At 48.0% G+C, this 15,950-nt stretch overlaps 1 protein-coding gene across 1 annotated transcript in view; it reads right to left on the bottom strand.

Moving 5' to 3' along the window:
* Positions 1–7,731: 7,731 nt before the first annotated feature.
* The window catches only part of GCH1 (GTP cyclohydrolase 1), a 51,672-nt gene continuing 43,453 nt past the window's right edge, over positions 7,732–15,950 (bottom strand). The window contains exons 4-6 of the mRNA XM_083620360.1: positions 13,831–13,862; positions 11,822–11,906; positions 7,732–10,749 (exon numbers count right to left, since the gene is read on the bottom strand). Coding sequence (XP_083476486.1) covers positions 10,623–10,749; positions 11,822–11,906; positions 13,831–13,862 — 244 coding nt within the window. The 3' untranslated portion in view covers positions 7,732–10,622. The remainder of the gene's footprint in view (positions 10,750–11,821; positions 11,907–13,830; positions 13,863–15,950) is intronic.

Genomic DNA, 15,950 nt, shown 5'->3' with positions numbered 1-15,950 from the left:
GCATCCATTGCTCCGTGTCCGCTTCTCTGGAGCAGCAGAAAACAACCTTTCTCCCTCCTCTATGTGACATCCTTTTATATATTTGAACATGGCTATCATATCACCCCTTAACCTCCTCTTCTCCAGGCTAAACATGCCCAGCTCCCTTAGCCGTTCCTCATAAGGCATCGTTTCCAGGCCTTTGACCATTTTGGTTGCCCTCTTCTGGACACGTTCCAGTTTGTCAGTGTCCTTCTTGTACTGTGGTGCCCAGAACTGGACACAGTACTCCAGGTGAGGTCTGACCAGAGCAGAATACAGTGGCACTATTCCTTCCCTTGATCTAGATGCTATACTCCATCTGAGGCCCTTCTTCATGTGCCTCCCCCCATGTGAGGTCCAGAGGGTGGCAAAATGAGAACAGGGCCTTCTCTGTAGTGGCTCCCCATTTGTGGAATGCTCTCCCCAGAGAGGTTCACATGGCACCTTCATTATATATATTTTAGGCAACAGGCCTTTGGCTGATTAATATTCTATGGCCTTTTATATGTGTCTGAAGGAGGGGTTTTATTATTTTCCTGTTTTGTTTCAATTATCTTCTTGTTTTTATCCTGTATTTTAGTCTGTGAACTGCCCTGAGAGGTTATGATGAAGGGCAGTATATAAATTTTCTTCCTCTTCTTCTTGTTAACAAGAACAACAACAACAACTAACATTAGCAATGTTTATGCACATCCGGGTCCCACTTTGTCGTTTTTTTGGGATATGTTGTCTTCCAGGACAAATGCGTGTACAGATGTTGAGTTGTATGCAGTCATCTACATGGCATCCAAACGGACTTGGGGAAATAATATATAATAATAATAATTTATTATTTATACCCCGCCCATCTGGCTGAGTTTCCCCAGCCACTCTGGGCGGCTCCCAATCGAGTATTTAAAACAATACAGCATTAAATATTAAAAACTTCCCTAAACAGGCCTGCCTTCAGATGTCTTTTAAAGATAGGATAGCTGCTTATTTCCTTCACATCTGATGGGAGGATGTTCCACAGGACAGGTGCCACCACCAAGAAGGCCCTCTGCCTGGTTCCCTGTAACCTCACTTCTCGCAGTGAGGGAACCGCCAGAAGGCCCTCAGCACTGGACCTCAGCTTCCGGGCTGAACGATGGGGGTGGAAACGCTCCTTCAGTTATACTGGGCCGAGGCCGTTTAGAGCTTTAAAGGTCAGCACCAACACTTTGAATTGTGCTCGGAAATGTACTGGGAGCCAATGCAGATCTCTCAGGACTGGTGTTATGTGGTCCTGGCCACTGCTCCCAGTCACCAGTCTAGCTGCCGCATTAACCAAGGGACTTCCATACGTCTGGGAATCGGGCTGTCAAAATGGCTTCCGGGTTGATTTTCGCTGAATCGGCAAAATGTCCAGGAAAACCCAGACGTAGGGCAAGTAGGGCGATTTTTAAAAATGCTTTACAAATCCAAAAAAAGCCCCAATAATTTTGTCCAGATTTTCACTTTTGGAATATGACAACCCTAATTAACCTGTTTAACTTGATTACACGCATGGAGAAGGAAGAAGGGTAGCAAATTGTGCAACAGCCTAAATGAATTGCTTTGGGACCTCTTTCTTGTGAGACGTGATTAATAAATTTAATAAGTTGATTGCACTATGTTACCCAGGTCTTCCCAGGCAAACCACTGCATGCTAACGGCTGTGCCATCCTTTCGGTTTGCACTCAGTGGAACCTTAGCAGCAGCTTTAACTGGTGAGGGCAGAAAGTTTCTAGTGTTTGAATAAGGGCACAGAGCTTTTGAAATAGCTCCTCGCTATGTCCTCACAACGTCAAAGGCTTTCGCAAAAGGGCAAATGGACAGGGGGGTGGGAGAGACGCACAGCCCAGTGGCAAATATTCAGAGCAAGAGGCTGAAACAGCCCACCCAACGAATGACAGAGCCAGTGACAAAAAATTGACCCTCTTCCTGCCTCCTGTACTGCTGGCCGAAAGTACATCTTTCCAGAGTTACATCATTGTCCAGAAGAACAACAGCTCATCAATAGCTTTACTGATAATAATTAACTGCTTCGTACCAGGGCAGCACTAGGGTTTGAGAAGCGAAAAAGGAAAACACACACACACACCTGTCCTTTGAAGGCTCTACAGTGGTACCTTGCAAGACGAAATTAATTCGTTCTGCGAGTTTTTTCGTCTTGCGAATTTTTCGTCTTGCGCAGCATGGACTCCCTGGGTATTAACGGTTTTAAGAAAAAGGAAACAAACTCGCAAGACGTTTTCGTCTTGCGAAGCAAGCCCATAGGGAAATTCGTCTTGCGAAGCAGCTCAAAAAACGAAAAACTCTTTCGTCTTGCGAGTTTTTCGTCTTACGAGGCATTCGTCTCGCGAGGTACCACTGTATTTTGGAAGATTTGTTTGTCTTAGTGGGATGCAGGTGGCGCTGTGGGTTAAACCACAGAGCCTAGGGCTTGCCAATCAGAAGGTCGACGGTTCGAATCCCCGCGACGGGGTGAGCTCCCGTTGCTCAGTCCCTGCTGCTGCCCACCTAGCAGTTCGAAAGCACAAAAGTGCAAGTAGATAAATAGGTACCGCTCCGGCGGGAAGGTAAACGGTATTTCCGTGCGCTGCTCTGGTTCGCCAGAAGCGGCTTAGTCATGCTGGCCACATGACCCGGAAGCTGTACGCCGGCTCCCTCAGCCAATAAAGAAAGATGAGCGCCGCAACCCCAGAGTTGGTCACGACTGGACCTAATGGTCAGGGGTCCCTTTACCCTTTACCTTGTTTTTCTTAATTGTTTTTGCTCTGCAGATTCAGCACCCGGGAAAGCTGGATTCGACAACCAGCATAAATCCTGCAAGTTAAACAAACCAGCCATGCTGGGTTTGAGAGCCCTCCTGCACAGTTAGAATCATAGAATTGTAGAGCTGGAATGGGACCCCATGGGGTCATCCAGTCCAACCCCGTGCAATGCAGGAATCTCAGCTAAAGCATCCATGACAGATGGCCATCCAAGCTCTGCTTAAAAACCTCCAAGGAAGGAGAGTCCGCCAGCTCCTGAGGGAGACTGTTCCACTGCCAAACAGCTCTTTACTGTCAGAAAGTTCTTCCTGATGTTGAGTCAGAATCTCCTTGTAACTTGAAGCCATGGGTTCGAGTCCTACCCTACAAGGTAGGACCCTTCTGCCTTGAAGACCTGCCCTGATGAGGCCACTGGCCTAGCTACCCCAGGTGTAAGAGGCTGTTGGAGGGAACGGTCTCTTGTGTCCGATGATAATAACAGCAGTGAAAACATGTCATTTCCTGCACGTCTCCTAGCAGCCAATAAATTGCTAAATAATCTACACCGGCTTGATTCCTGGCCGGTGTCTGTGATGTCGTGACATGACTGAGCTTCAGAGCCAGATTTTAAATTACACTCCCAGCTATTTACTCACTGGGTGGCCTTTAAAGGTAAAGGTAAAGGAAGGCTGTGTGGAGATAAATTTTCGAACCAAAGCAGTGTTTCAAGACGAAGCTGGAAAGCTAAGAGTTTTGGAATGACGCAGTTAAAAATGCCGTCGCCATTTTGGGAGGCATTGTTGGAGCTCTTGGGTCTGGGAGGAGAAAGAGAGAAATAGAGTTGTTTACATATCGTGGATCAACTCCTCGGTGGGACTTAAGAGCGACAAATGCCAAATTCATGATGGAAAGAGCGATGCTATCTACGAAGGAGATATATGGAAACCATCTGGACTTAGTGGAGGAACGGGAAATCCACACAGGATTATTATTTTGCTTATCGGCTTAAGGAGACTAACAGAAGAGATCGTAAAGGAAAAATAGAAATTATATGAACAAGATATGATGTGGAAACACCAAGATAAGACTGGATAGAATTATGAATTTTGTCTGGACTGATTGGGACTGATTTGGACATTAACGCAGTAATAAGAAGATGATTTGAATCCCCCTTTGGATCTTGAAGTATGGGTTCCCCCAACAAAATTTAAAAATTTGGCTTTGTAATTTGGAATTATGTGATGTGATTTAATTTGATGTGATTGGCCAGTTAATAAAAATTATTTAAAAAAAAAAGGTAAAGGTAAAGGGACCCCTGACCATTAGGTCCTGTCGTGGCCAACTCTGGGGTTGTGGTGCTCATCTCACTTTACTGGCCGAGGGAGCCGGCGTACAGCTACTTGTATTTTTGACGTGCTTTCAAACTGCTAGGTTGGCAGGAGCAGGGACCGACTAATGGGAGCACACACCGTTGTGGGGATTCGAACCGCCAACCTTCTGATCGGCAAGTCCTAGGCTCTGTGGTTTAACCCACAGCGCCACCCACATCCCGTAGCCACCCACATCCCATGGGTGGCCTTTGGGAAGCTGCTATTCCTCTCCTGTTCCCCAAATCTGTAATATGTAGAGCAAAAATTACTGCGTTCCCTTGCAATGGGGTTGCTTTGAGGGTTAACAGGCGATAGCCAATAAGAGCATAAGAAGAGCGTCCTGGATCAGGCCAATGGGCCATCTAGTCCAGCTGGAGGCGTAGGAATACAATAGAATAGATTTTTTTATTTATACCCCGCCCATCTGGCTGGGTTTCCCCAGCCACCCTGGGCGGCTTCCAACAAAGTATTAAAATACATTAGTCTGTTAAAAGAGACATCACCTTGCCAGCAAAGGTCCGTATAGTTAAAGCTATGGTTTTCCCAGTAGTGATGTATGGAAGTGAGAGCTGGACCATAAAGAAGGCTGATCGCCGAAGAATTGATACTTTTGAATTCTGGTGCTGGAGGAGACTCTTGAGAGTCCCATGGACTGCAAGAAGATCAAACCGATCCATTCTGAAGGAAATCAGCCCTGAGTGCTCACTGGGAGGACAGATCGTGAAGCTGAGACTCCAAGACTTTGGCCACCTCATGAGAAGAGAAGACTCCCTGGAAAGACCCTGATGTTGGGAAAGATGGAGGGCACAAGGAGAAGGGGACGACAGAGGGCAAGATGGTTGGACAGTGTTCCCGAAGCTACCAGCATGAGTTTGACCAAACTGCGGGAGGCAGTGGAAGACAGGAGTGCCTGGCGTGCTCTGGTCCAGGGGGTCACGAAGAGTCGGACACGACTAAACGACTAAACAACAACAAGAAGTCTGTTAAACATTAAAAGCTTCCCTAAACAGGGCTGCCTTCAGATGTCTTCTAAAAATCTGGTAGTTGTTGTTCTCTTTGACATCTGGTGGGAGGGTGTTCCACAGGGCGGGTGCCACTACTGAGAAGGCCCTCTCCCTGGTAGGAAGGGGAGTGAGGGAAGCGGGGTGCAGGTGTCATCCTGAAGTGGGGGTGACATTCGGCACAGCTCTCCCCCTTCCCCCAGCTCACTGTAGGCTTGGGAATCAGCCTGAATGGGGGGTGACATTCAGTGCCCGCCCCCCTGCGCCGAGATCGGCCCCGTGGGCGGATCGTCCCCACCCCCCAGGTGCACAGCATGTCTGCACTCCGGGTGCCAGAACACCCAGCTACGCCACTGAGTCCAGCATCCTGTTCTCTCAGTGGCCGACCAGGTGCCTTTGGGGAAAACCCACAAGCAGGATTCGAACACAAGAGCATCTCTCCCCTCCTGTGGTTTCCAACGACTGGGATTCTGATTCTAATTGCTGCTAATTGTGGAGGCAGAGTATAGCAATCATGGCTGGCAGCCATCCGCATCCCTGTCCGCCATTAATTTTCCTAGTCCTCTTTTAAACGGAAGGGCATCACTACCTCTTCTGATAGCAAACTGTACAGTGGTACCTCGGGTTACAGACGCTTCAGGTTACAGACTCCGCTAACCCAGAAATAGTACCTTTGCTTCAGGATGAGAACAGAAATCGCGTGGCGGCGCGGCGGCAGCGGGAGGCCCCATTAGCTAAAGTGGTGCTTCAGGTTAAGAACGGTTTCAGGTTAAGAACGGACCTCCAGAACGAATTAAGTTCTTAACCCGAGGTACCACTGTACTTCCTTTCTTCAGTCTTGCAATGTCCCAACATTTAACTGCATTGGATGGTTCTCCATTTGCTGAATGGCCTTGGCAGTGCCTGAAATGATCCATCAATCATTTGACATGCTAAGTTTGGACCAGAGAGACACCTGGGGTCAGGACCCAGCCAGTAAGTAAAATTGGGTCCATCGCTCTTCCATCGTATCCAAGGGATGGGGAACCTGTAGATGGTGTTGGAGTACAGCTCCCATCTTCCCTGGGACGGCTGTTGTGGGTGCTTTAGTTGAGATTCTGGCAATGCAGAGGTTTGGGGGGTTCCTTCCAACTCTTTGATTCTGTGACATTGGGGAACCAGAGTCTCGCCACATCTGGAGCACCAAATGTTCCTCCTCCTAGCCTTCCTTGCAGGGTTGGTGTGAAGGTAAAGGTAAAGGGACCCCTGACCATTAGGTCCAGTCGTGGCCGACTCTGGGGTTGCGGCGCTCATCTCGCTTTATTGACCGAGGGAGCCGGCGTACAGCTTCCGGGTCATGTGGCCAGCAGGACTAAGCCGCTTCTGGCGAACCAGAGCAGCGCATGGAAACGCCGTTTACCTTCCCGCCAGAGTGGTACCTATTTATCTACTTGCACAGATGTGCTTTCGAACTGCTAGGTTGGCAGGAGCTGGGACCAAGCAACAGGAGCTCATCCCGTCACGGGGATTTGAACTGCGACCTTCTGATCAGCAAGTCCTAGGCTCTGTGGTTAACCCACAGCGCCACCCACGGTAAATATGGGCAAATTGTGGACTGAAAGGCAAGATGCATGTGTGTGTGTCAGGGGGTGGGAGTGTAAAGTTTTGCTTTTCCTTCGCTCACGAGAAACACCTGCTACAAAATCCAGGCTCTTCAGGGAATTAAAGGTCAGCATTTGTGGATTCAAGAAATCTGAACAAAGAACAAAAGCAAGGAGGTAGAGGGTAATCTCAAGAGTATTAGATGCCTCAGCTAGGCCAAACAGCGGTGTTTGAGTAACCTAATGTTGACACTGCTTTTTAATGTTTTTAAACCTCTGTTACTTTGCGGCTTTCTGAAGCAGTTGTGTCCGTTCTTCCTGGATGAACAAAACGAGCCATTTCCTGCCTCTGGGGGTGCTTCTTCACTTCAAATGAAATTAAAAAGATGGTCTGGTTTTGGGAAAAGATTCAAACAGAGAGAAAATAACCCAATGAACTGGAAGAAGTGTAGGCATAGTATTGTGGGGGGGGGGGGGGGAGAGACAATGTGCATCTTCCAGGCCTTTTGTGTGAAAAGATCCAAATGCTACAACCTTTGAGTCGCTCCATCCCCTTTTGTGAACCTTCTCCAAGTCCATATTGAGATGGCGCACCCATTTCATCTCACACCTGGAGGCTGCTGCACGACTTTCTACCCCAAAGACCAGAGCTTTCCTGACTTTTCGTGCTGGTGACGCACTTTTCAGACCTGTATCATTTTGCAACACAGTCATTCAGTTTCACTAGCAAACCGGAGGTTAAACCAAACACTTTTCCAGCCCCCGGGAGCATTCGCACGACACACCGACACTCTGCAACTGACATACAAACATGCCGCAACACAGAGTTTGGAAAGCTCTGCCACAGATACACATGGTAGCGGCAACACCCTGACCCATGTCAGATCGCAGGTACAGATCGCAGGTATGAATGCGATTCTCAGTCAGTTTAACCCCTGGGTTGCAATCTGCGAAGCTACAGGATGCTGGTGCTGAACTCACAAATCACACAGCGGAGAGTCTCCCAAAAATGACCAAGGCTGTATTTATCTTTTAATATTTTTAAATAGAACAGAGCTTGACAGAAGGGGGAAACACGACGACGGACTGTGCATGGCTTACGTTTATTTATGTACAGACTGGGCACGGAAAACGTTGGCTAAGGGTCACTTTTCGCCCACAAAAGAAGAGGCATAAGCAAGCCTTCCTCTTCACCCTGCCGTCATCCAGCCGTTTAGGGACTACGACTCCCGTCCGCCCCAGACTGTAGTCCCGAACATCTGGATGAGGCCAAGGGGAGCAGAGCTTCCTATAAATAACAAATTCGCCAAGATGCAAGTTCAACAAATTCTAAGGCCACAAAGGGTGCAAGCTGCTTGAAACTTCCTTTTGCTCGTGGTACGGGGGGAGAAGGAATAAATCGCTCCCTTGCACCAGTTCTCCTTTATGGAGACAGCCGAGAAGTTTTCCAAAAGTCCAGTTAAGAGGTATGTTGGAAGGACTCTGTGGCGAAACAAAAAAGCAGAGTTTGGACAGGGACGACGCCGGCTCTGTCCCCAAGGGAAAAGTGAGGCTGCTCTCCTCCTGCCTCTTCCCTCATTGCACAAGGCTGAGGGTCACCAGTTTCCTCATCCCAGGGCTTCGCAGATTAAGGTTACCAGACGTCCCTGTTTCCCGGGGACAGTCCCCAGATTTACAAATCAGCCCCCATACAGAATCCATTGAAGCTGCAAAGTGTCCCCACATTCATTGGGGGGGGAAATCTGGTAACCTTATCTCAGATGTTGTTGGACCACCAAGGGCCATTGGCCCTGACCACTGGGTGTACTTGCTGGCGCTGATGGGATTTCCAAGGCCAACAACAGGTTGGAAAGGGCCAGGTTGCCTTTTTGGCTTCGCACACTTCCTAGAAAGGGAGCGTCTGTGGAAAATCCAGACGGGCTTTCTGCTCTCTCCCCTCTCCCCCAACAGTAATGAGCAAAGAAAAGCCACCATGGCAAGCATCCGCCCACAGCCCTCTCCTCCACAAATTTGTCTAATCCTTTTTCAAATGCTGTCTCTTGTGGCAATGAGTTCCATAGTTAACTTCCGCCTCACTCGCTTTTTCAGTTTCGTCCCAAAGCGTGTTCTCCCTAAATGAGAGCACGTGTTGCGTTGGGGTCTGCTGAGTCATCCCTTTGTTGCCAGGTAGGGTTGCCTGGCATTTAATTGGATGGCTGTGTTGCAAATTTGGTGGGAGAGACCGAACTGTTTAAATTCAGAGCACGCAGCTTGAGGCTTTCTCTTTCGCTGTGTGAGCCGAATCACCCGCCCACCCGCCCTGCGTTTGGAAGGTTTTACTTGACCTTGCTATGCCTGTCATGGGGTCATCTGCCATTGGGGAAGGAGCCTGGTAGGAATTTTGTCCACCTGGCTGATTGGCTGAGCCATTTGGTTTTTGCCTACTGCATGGCAAATCATCACAACTTGTAAGGTTGGCGGTTAGGCATTGGTTATCAATTGGTTGGAGGAGGGGTAAGGATTGGCTGTGCCTGCCCCTCCAATGCTGCTGCAGAAGGGAATTCTGTTAAAGGAATCCAGGGGCTTGCCACGATTTCGTCCGAATCCCTGGAGAGGGGCTAGGGCCGGCAAGCCCTGGGAAGCATGCGGGTGAGCGTTGAGGGCCTGTGACTCAGCTCCATTGCTCCCCAATATTGTTTTCCCTTCACTGGCATCCGATGGAGTTTGGATGTCAGTTCTGTCCCCAGGCGGGGGGCGGGGGCAGATAGTCTTAACCAATGCCTAAGCAACCACTCATAAAAATTGTAAAAGTTGTGGCCAAAATTATGCCAAAAACCCAAACAAAAATTACGTGTGAGTTGTGAGTTATTTGAGGGGGTGGCTTGGGGACGTCGACACGCAAATGCTGCAACCTTTCATTGGAGGGGAATAGCTCCTGGCTATTGCCCTTTCCTGACAGCTTTCGTCCCTGGGACCATTGGCCAAGCTGGCTGGGATGGGTGGGAGTTGCAGCCCAATGACTTCTAGAGGCCCAGGGGTCCCCGGTTTACTGACTTACCGATCCAAGCTCTGGCAAATGATAGATTTGAGTAAGTGGATCAGACAAGCTTCGGGAGGGGGAGGCTTAGAGTCTGCTCAACACTTGCTTCCAGTTACTGCCTCATCTTTCCTTAATTAAAAGAGGTTTACACAACATCCCTTCCATAAATTTTCCGTGCAGACTGCAGCAAGCCACTTCTGACGATGGTGGCATTTTGGTTACCTAAGAGGAAGGGGACAGGACTCTTTGACGTGCACGGAAAAACATTCCCATGGCTGGCCATGTGTTGGAAACCAGGGAGGAGTTCTCAGTCTGGGGAGAAGGCCTTCATAGGATCACAGAATTATTGCAAGGGACCCCAGGGGTCATCTAGTCCAACCCCCGGCAATGCAGGGATCACAGCTGGCATGCGGCCCCTTGGGCGGTTGGCCTGTGAAGGATTGTGGCCCCTGGGTTCCCTGCCTCTGCTCCACGCCTTGAAGGAAGGATGCATTTTGTGAGTTACTTGGAAAGAAGGGGTTTCGCTTTCCCTCCTTCCGAAGGAGCATTTCCTGAAAAGCGCTTTAAACGGTCTTAAGAAGCAGAATAAATTTTGTAAAATCCCACTCGAACCACCCACCAAAATCAACGGACAGCGTTGTGAGAGGGCCTGCCCAGAACATCAGCCGAGAAAACATTTTCCAAGACAATTTGGAACCTCCCAGATGGGGGTCACAATGGACTTGCCATAAAGAACCTTTTACAGAACCAATAATAAGTGAAAACAAGGGAATTGAAATGGACAGTTACTTTAAGGAAAGAGAGAGAGAGAGAGGAGGGAACAAAGCAGCAAAATAACCAACAGCAGGCAAGACAGTCCGGAGGAAGATGGCACAGTTTTAGCTGCGGATGAGCGTCAAAAACTCTTCCCGGGTCTTTGGGTCTTCCCGGAATACTCCGAGCATCGTGCTGGTCACAGTCTTACTGTTCATTTTCTGAACCCCTCGCATCACCATGCACATGTGCCTGCGGGGAAAAGGAAGAGGGAGGAGATGCCATCAGACAAGAAGCAGCGCGGCGAAATGGTTAAGAGTGCCGGACTAAGACCTGGGGGAGCAGGGTTCAAATCTTCGCGCGGACATGAAGCTCGCTGGGAGACCTTGGAGTCAGCCACATCCCCAGCATAAAAAAAACACTAATTAAATGTTTCAGAAATAAGAGCATGAGAAGAGCTTGCAGGATCCGGCCAATGGCCCCTCTTAGTCCAGCAGCCTGTTCTCACAGCGGCCAACCAGATATCTGCCTATGGGGAAACCCCTGTCAGGACCGTCTTACCCATAGGTCATAGGGGTGCAGGGCACCCGGGCGCCGGGCTCTCAGGGGCGCCAGGCTGAGAGTCCAGGGCCTGAGATTTGAGTCCGGGGAAGAGCCTGCTCATCGGTTAGAGCGCCGGGGTGGGCTCTTCTACTGTGGTCTCCCCTGGTCTCCTCGCTGGCCCAAATAGGACTAATTTAGCCAGCTAGCCCTGGTGATCATCTAATGTCCTGTTTGGGCCAGCGAGGAGACCAGGGGAGAATTAGCTGTGGGATCCCAGAGTGGGTAATCTTCATAAAAAGGGGAGGGGGAGGGAAGAAAGGGGAATAAAATATCAGGCTAAGTTCAAATTGAAAGCCAGGCAGAATAGCTCTGTCTTACAGGCCCTGCAGAAGTTAAATCCTGCAGAGCCCTGGTCTCATGGGACAGAGCATTCCACTCATGGGACAGAGCATTCACTGAGAAGGCCCTGGCCCTGGTGGAGGATAGTCTGACTTCCTGAGAAACACAAAAATCTGCCTTATTCTGAGTCAGACCACTGGTCCTTCTACCTCAGTACTGTCTGCACTGATGGCAGCAGCTCTTGGGGTTTGTAAGTGTTTCAGTCAGGAGTCTCTCTGGGGATGTTTTTGGGATTGAACCTGGAACCTTCTGCATGCAAATCAGATGCTAAACCACTGAGCGATGCCCCTCCCACCCACAACATTTAACCCCTGGCCGTCCGGGAGAGAGAGGGAGCCCTCTCCCCTCTTGGGTAACTCAGCAGAGCTCTGCGCATGCTTACGTCGCTTCAACCACCACCCCGACACCCGCAGGCTGCAAGGCTTCCGTGATGGCAATGGCAATCTGTTTCGTGAGGCGCTCCTGAACTGCAGCAAGGAAAGAAAACGGGGCGGGGAAAAGAGATCTGTAACTCTTATGGGATGTCTCTGCAAGTCACATCCATTAGGAAAGAGTTGTTTGGGTGGCAGAGATTACCGTATTTTTCGCTCCATAGGGCGCACAGGACCATAGGGTGCACCTAGTTTTTAAGGGGGGAAATAAAGGGGGGGAATTTTCCCCCAGCCCAAGCTTCCCCCGACCCCAGCCCCCAGAACAGGTCCAAGAGCGGCGGCAAGATTGCACACAACCTCGCCGCCGCTTCCAGAGCTTGCGGGGCTGGGGACAAGGGAGGCCCGAGCTTCCCCAGCCCCCAGAACAGGCTGCTATCCCCCAGAACACGCTGCTACTCCCGCCGCGCTCAGAAGGCTTGCGGATAGCTGCCTGAAGCCTGCATTCGCTCCATAGGACGCACACACATTTCCCCTTCATTTTTGGAGGGGAAAAAGTGCGTCCGATAGAGCGAAAAATACAGTACATTTCAGAATATTCATTTAAACAACATTTCAGAATATTCATTTACTTCCCTTCTTGAACCTCTTTCCGTGGTTCATTTTGCCTACCATACACCCCTGCATCTTTTACATGAACTAAACCATTCAGTAATCCATTCTTACAACCATCAGAACTTACTTTCAGTGTTGAATTTATCTCAATGCTACCAGTGTTTTTCAATGAACACAATTTTCACCCGTATACTCAGTAAACATTTTCCAAGTCTTCTTTAAACATGCATTCTTTTTCTTCTCTTATTCTATATGTTAAATCTGCAAACTGTGCATACTCCATCAGATTAAGTTGCAATTCTTCTTTGGTTGGGACCTCGCTCATTTTCCATTTGGGGGCTAACAAAACACGGGCCGCGGTAGTAGCATATATAAATAGTCTTTTTTGACACCTGGGAATCTCCCTCTGAATTATCCCCAACAAAAAGGACTCTAGTTTTTTTTTTGGAAAGATACTTTTAAACGTCCCCCCCCTTTATATATCATTTCCCAACACCCTTTTACAAGTCCACCACTTATGATAAAATGTACCCTCAACCTCGTTACATCTCCAGCACTTATCTGATGGATATAGGTTTGATGAGACCCTAAGCTACTGAAGGTCATGGGGCCCTTGATATGTCCCGCTGTCCTTTGTCAACAACAAATTGCCACTGTTTTTTGTGTTGAATATATGCTATATGGTAATTTATGAACCTAACAGGTATCTCAAGCCATTGGCACGTAAGAAAATTATGTATTTTATCAAAGTAATTGTTGAACTGAAATACAATTAATAGAAATTTTATAATGGGATCAAAATAAATAAATTATGTATTACATGAAATCAATCAGAAGGTATAAGACTCACACCCTTAGTCTATGCTGCCTGATCATCAGTCTGCAAGCACTCTTTAATATTAGATAACAGGTGCAACAGCTTGGCGTGCATTCAACTGTGCTGCACTGCAGTCTGCAGCCACACGCTGCATGTTGCCCTGCAACCAGTCCATGCAGAATGTAGGTACCCTTTATATAGAAATGAGCAAACTAGTGATATTTGAGGGAGCAGGCTAGCAGGCAGAGCCCATGACTTACATCACAGGAGCCTACACAACACAAAACACTGTTGTTGTATGTAGGTTTTATTTTATTTGTTTTTTATCCTATATTTTGGAAATGTACATCCAGGTTTTTTCCCTTTAAATTTTTTTGGGGGCCCCAAGAGAGTGGGGCCCTAAGCTACAGCTTGTTTAACTTATACATAAATCCGGCACTGGTTTGCTCCCTTACCCCACCCTGACTTCATGCAATTCCAGGGTAGCGATGAGGCATTACCAATCCTCCAATGGCAGGTCTGTGTGATGACACTGTTCCATTTTTATTATAGAGAGAGATATCATTAGGTAGAGCACAAGGGATTACTCACCTTGTAATCTTCTGCTGTAGATTTCAACAATCCTTTATTTAAAAAGGGGAGAAAAAGAGAAGGCAGCATTCTGTTACAACAGCACTTTCAAACTGTAGATTTGAAAGCAGAGGTCAAACTTATGAACACAAAAAAGTAAGCTTTGGGCATTGACGGAATGTAAATTAATTGATAAGCAATAAAAACAAACGGGTATCCCTCCCCAAAGCACACTTTATCCCCATTTTTTTGTATTCCCCCCCCCCCATCATAAACCACACAAATTTCCTGTTAGGGTCCCACCTGTAAACCATCCCAAGAAATCAAGGTAGACCAGACCAGGTAAATTCCCAGGACTGGGACACACCCTCCCGTGCTAATCTCTTTCAAGGCACCTTAATTTTAATAGGAGAATTATGGGCACACTTTCATCACTCCCATGAAAATGGGCAGGACTTCAAACATTCTTAGCTTGGGTTGGGTAGAAACAGACCCACCAACCTGGATCACGCAAAGGGATTTGCAAAAACTTTATTCGCATTAGCCAATGGCCATAGCAACAGTCAAACATTATATGCAGAAAAGGAAATTTGATATAAGAGCACAATTTAAAGTCCTGAATCAGCCGTCAGTTGGTGGCCCTTATTCTGATTGCCCCTGCTATGAACCTAGCAACCTTTGCTGTTATCTGCTCATTTTGATCTGATAGAAGAAAGGACATTGTGGCAGTGATTGTGCGCCCTGGGATGGTTAGTACGGGTGGGGTGATGATCTCATTCCTCAGGTCTTTGTAGCGAGTACAAGACAGGAGGACGTGTGCCGCTGTTTCGGTGCTGCCATCTCCACAAGGACAAAGACGTTTCTCAGGCGGGATCTTTTGGAATTGACCCTCAAGTACCGCAGATGGCAAAACATCCAATCTTGCAAGTGTAAAAGCACATCTGTATTTTGGGATAATAAGTTTGTGCAGCTATGGAGCCAGAGAATCAAAATGGAGAGGTGGATACTGAACATACCAAGGGCAGAATTTCTGATGCTCGATATCTTTTAGACGTTGACCAGTTAGCCTGTTTGCTTTAGTAGGGCTCATAGTGAGTAGGTGTTGTGCGGATAGGCCACAAGAGGGAAGTTCTTGATAGACGGTTTTAAGCCAGGCACTTTTATGGGAGTCTTGAAGTACTAGGGATAGTAAACTGGCGGGATTTGAGTTTAGGCGGAGCCAGAAGTTAAGAGTTCTTTGGAGGGATTTGCAAAGTGTCTGGAGCTCAGAGATGGGCTGGGGCAGAGCATACCAACTGGCAAGGTCAAAAAGTTACTGGAGCAATCTCTTCTAGCCTGCTTGTCAATTCAGACGTACGTGTCTCCAGAGACACTTTTTAGCTTCCAGTTCTTAAAACAGCGTCCCACCTAACCAATCAGTTTTGGAGGGGGGGGAGCAGAAAGTGCTGCTTTCAGCTCCAGGCTGAATCCTTCTTGTACCACCTGGGTGCAACCAGGGTCATTGCTCAGTGGTGAGAAACAGCACACACAGAGAGAGAGATCACAGAAAAATCTGTCCCAGGCCCTTCAATGAGAATGCCAGGCAAAGCATTTAGGAAACTGTGCATTGATCCAATTAGAGCTCCAAAATTTAATCTGCATGAAAATGCAAAGTAAAAAAAAATTAAAAAGGTGTTTGTTTACTGTTCCAGGATCATGCCCCCAAGTATACTAACCCGACACATTAGTCCGAGAAATCCTATTAGGAGAGATTATTCTTCTCCTGTTGACAAACCTGATTTGGAGCCACAAGCGGCTTTAAATAAAATAGGACAAAGAGAAGGTGTGGGTTTTTTTGTGCAAAGTTATCTGGGCTTCCTTGCCAGCAAGGTGGCAAGGAAGCGAAAGCCAGCTTCGGCTAATCCGCTGCAGCACTTACAAATGAAGTTGCAAAACGAAAGCACGGACTTCTCAAATTTGCTGTCTCCCCCAAATCAGCCCCCAAAGCTCCAAGGTCAATGGAGGCTGCAGTCTTGGAAACCTCCATAGCTACTGACTGCAGGAATACCGGCTTCATGGTATTGTTACAGGTTTGGGGGAGGTCGTTCTGGGTGAAAACCAGGTTCACACCTGTGATCCTGTTTCTGTGAGGCTAGAGGGAA

The sequence above is a fragment of the Podarcis filfolensis genome (assembly GCF_964270895.1).
Source record: "Podarcis filfolensis genome assembly, chromosome: 1".
In the NCBI taxonomy this organism is placed as follows: domain Eukaryota; kingdom Metazoa; phylum Chordata; class Lepidosauria; order Squamata; family Lacertidae; genus Podarcis; species Podarcis filfolensis.
This window is presented reverse-complemented; position numbering and strand designations above follow the sequence as displayed.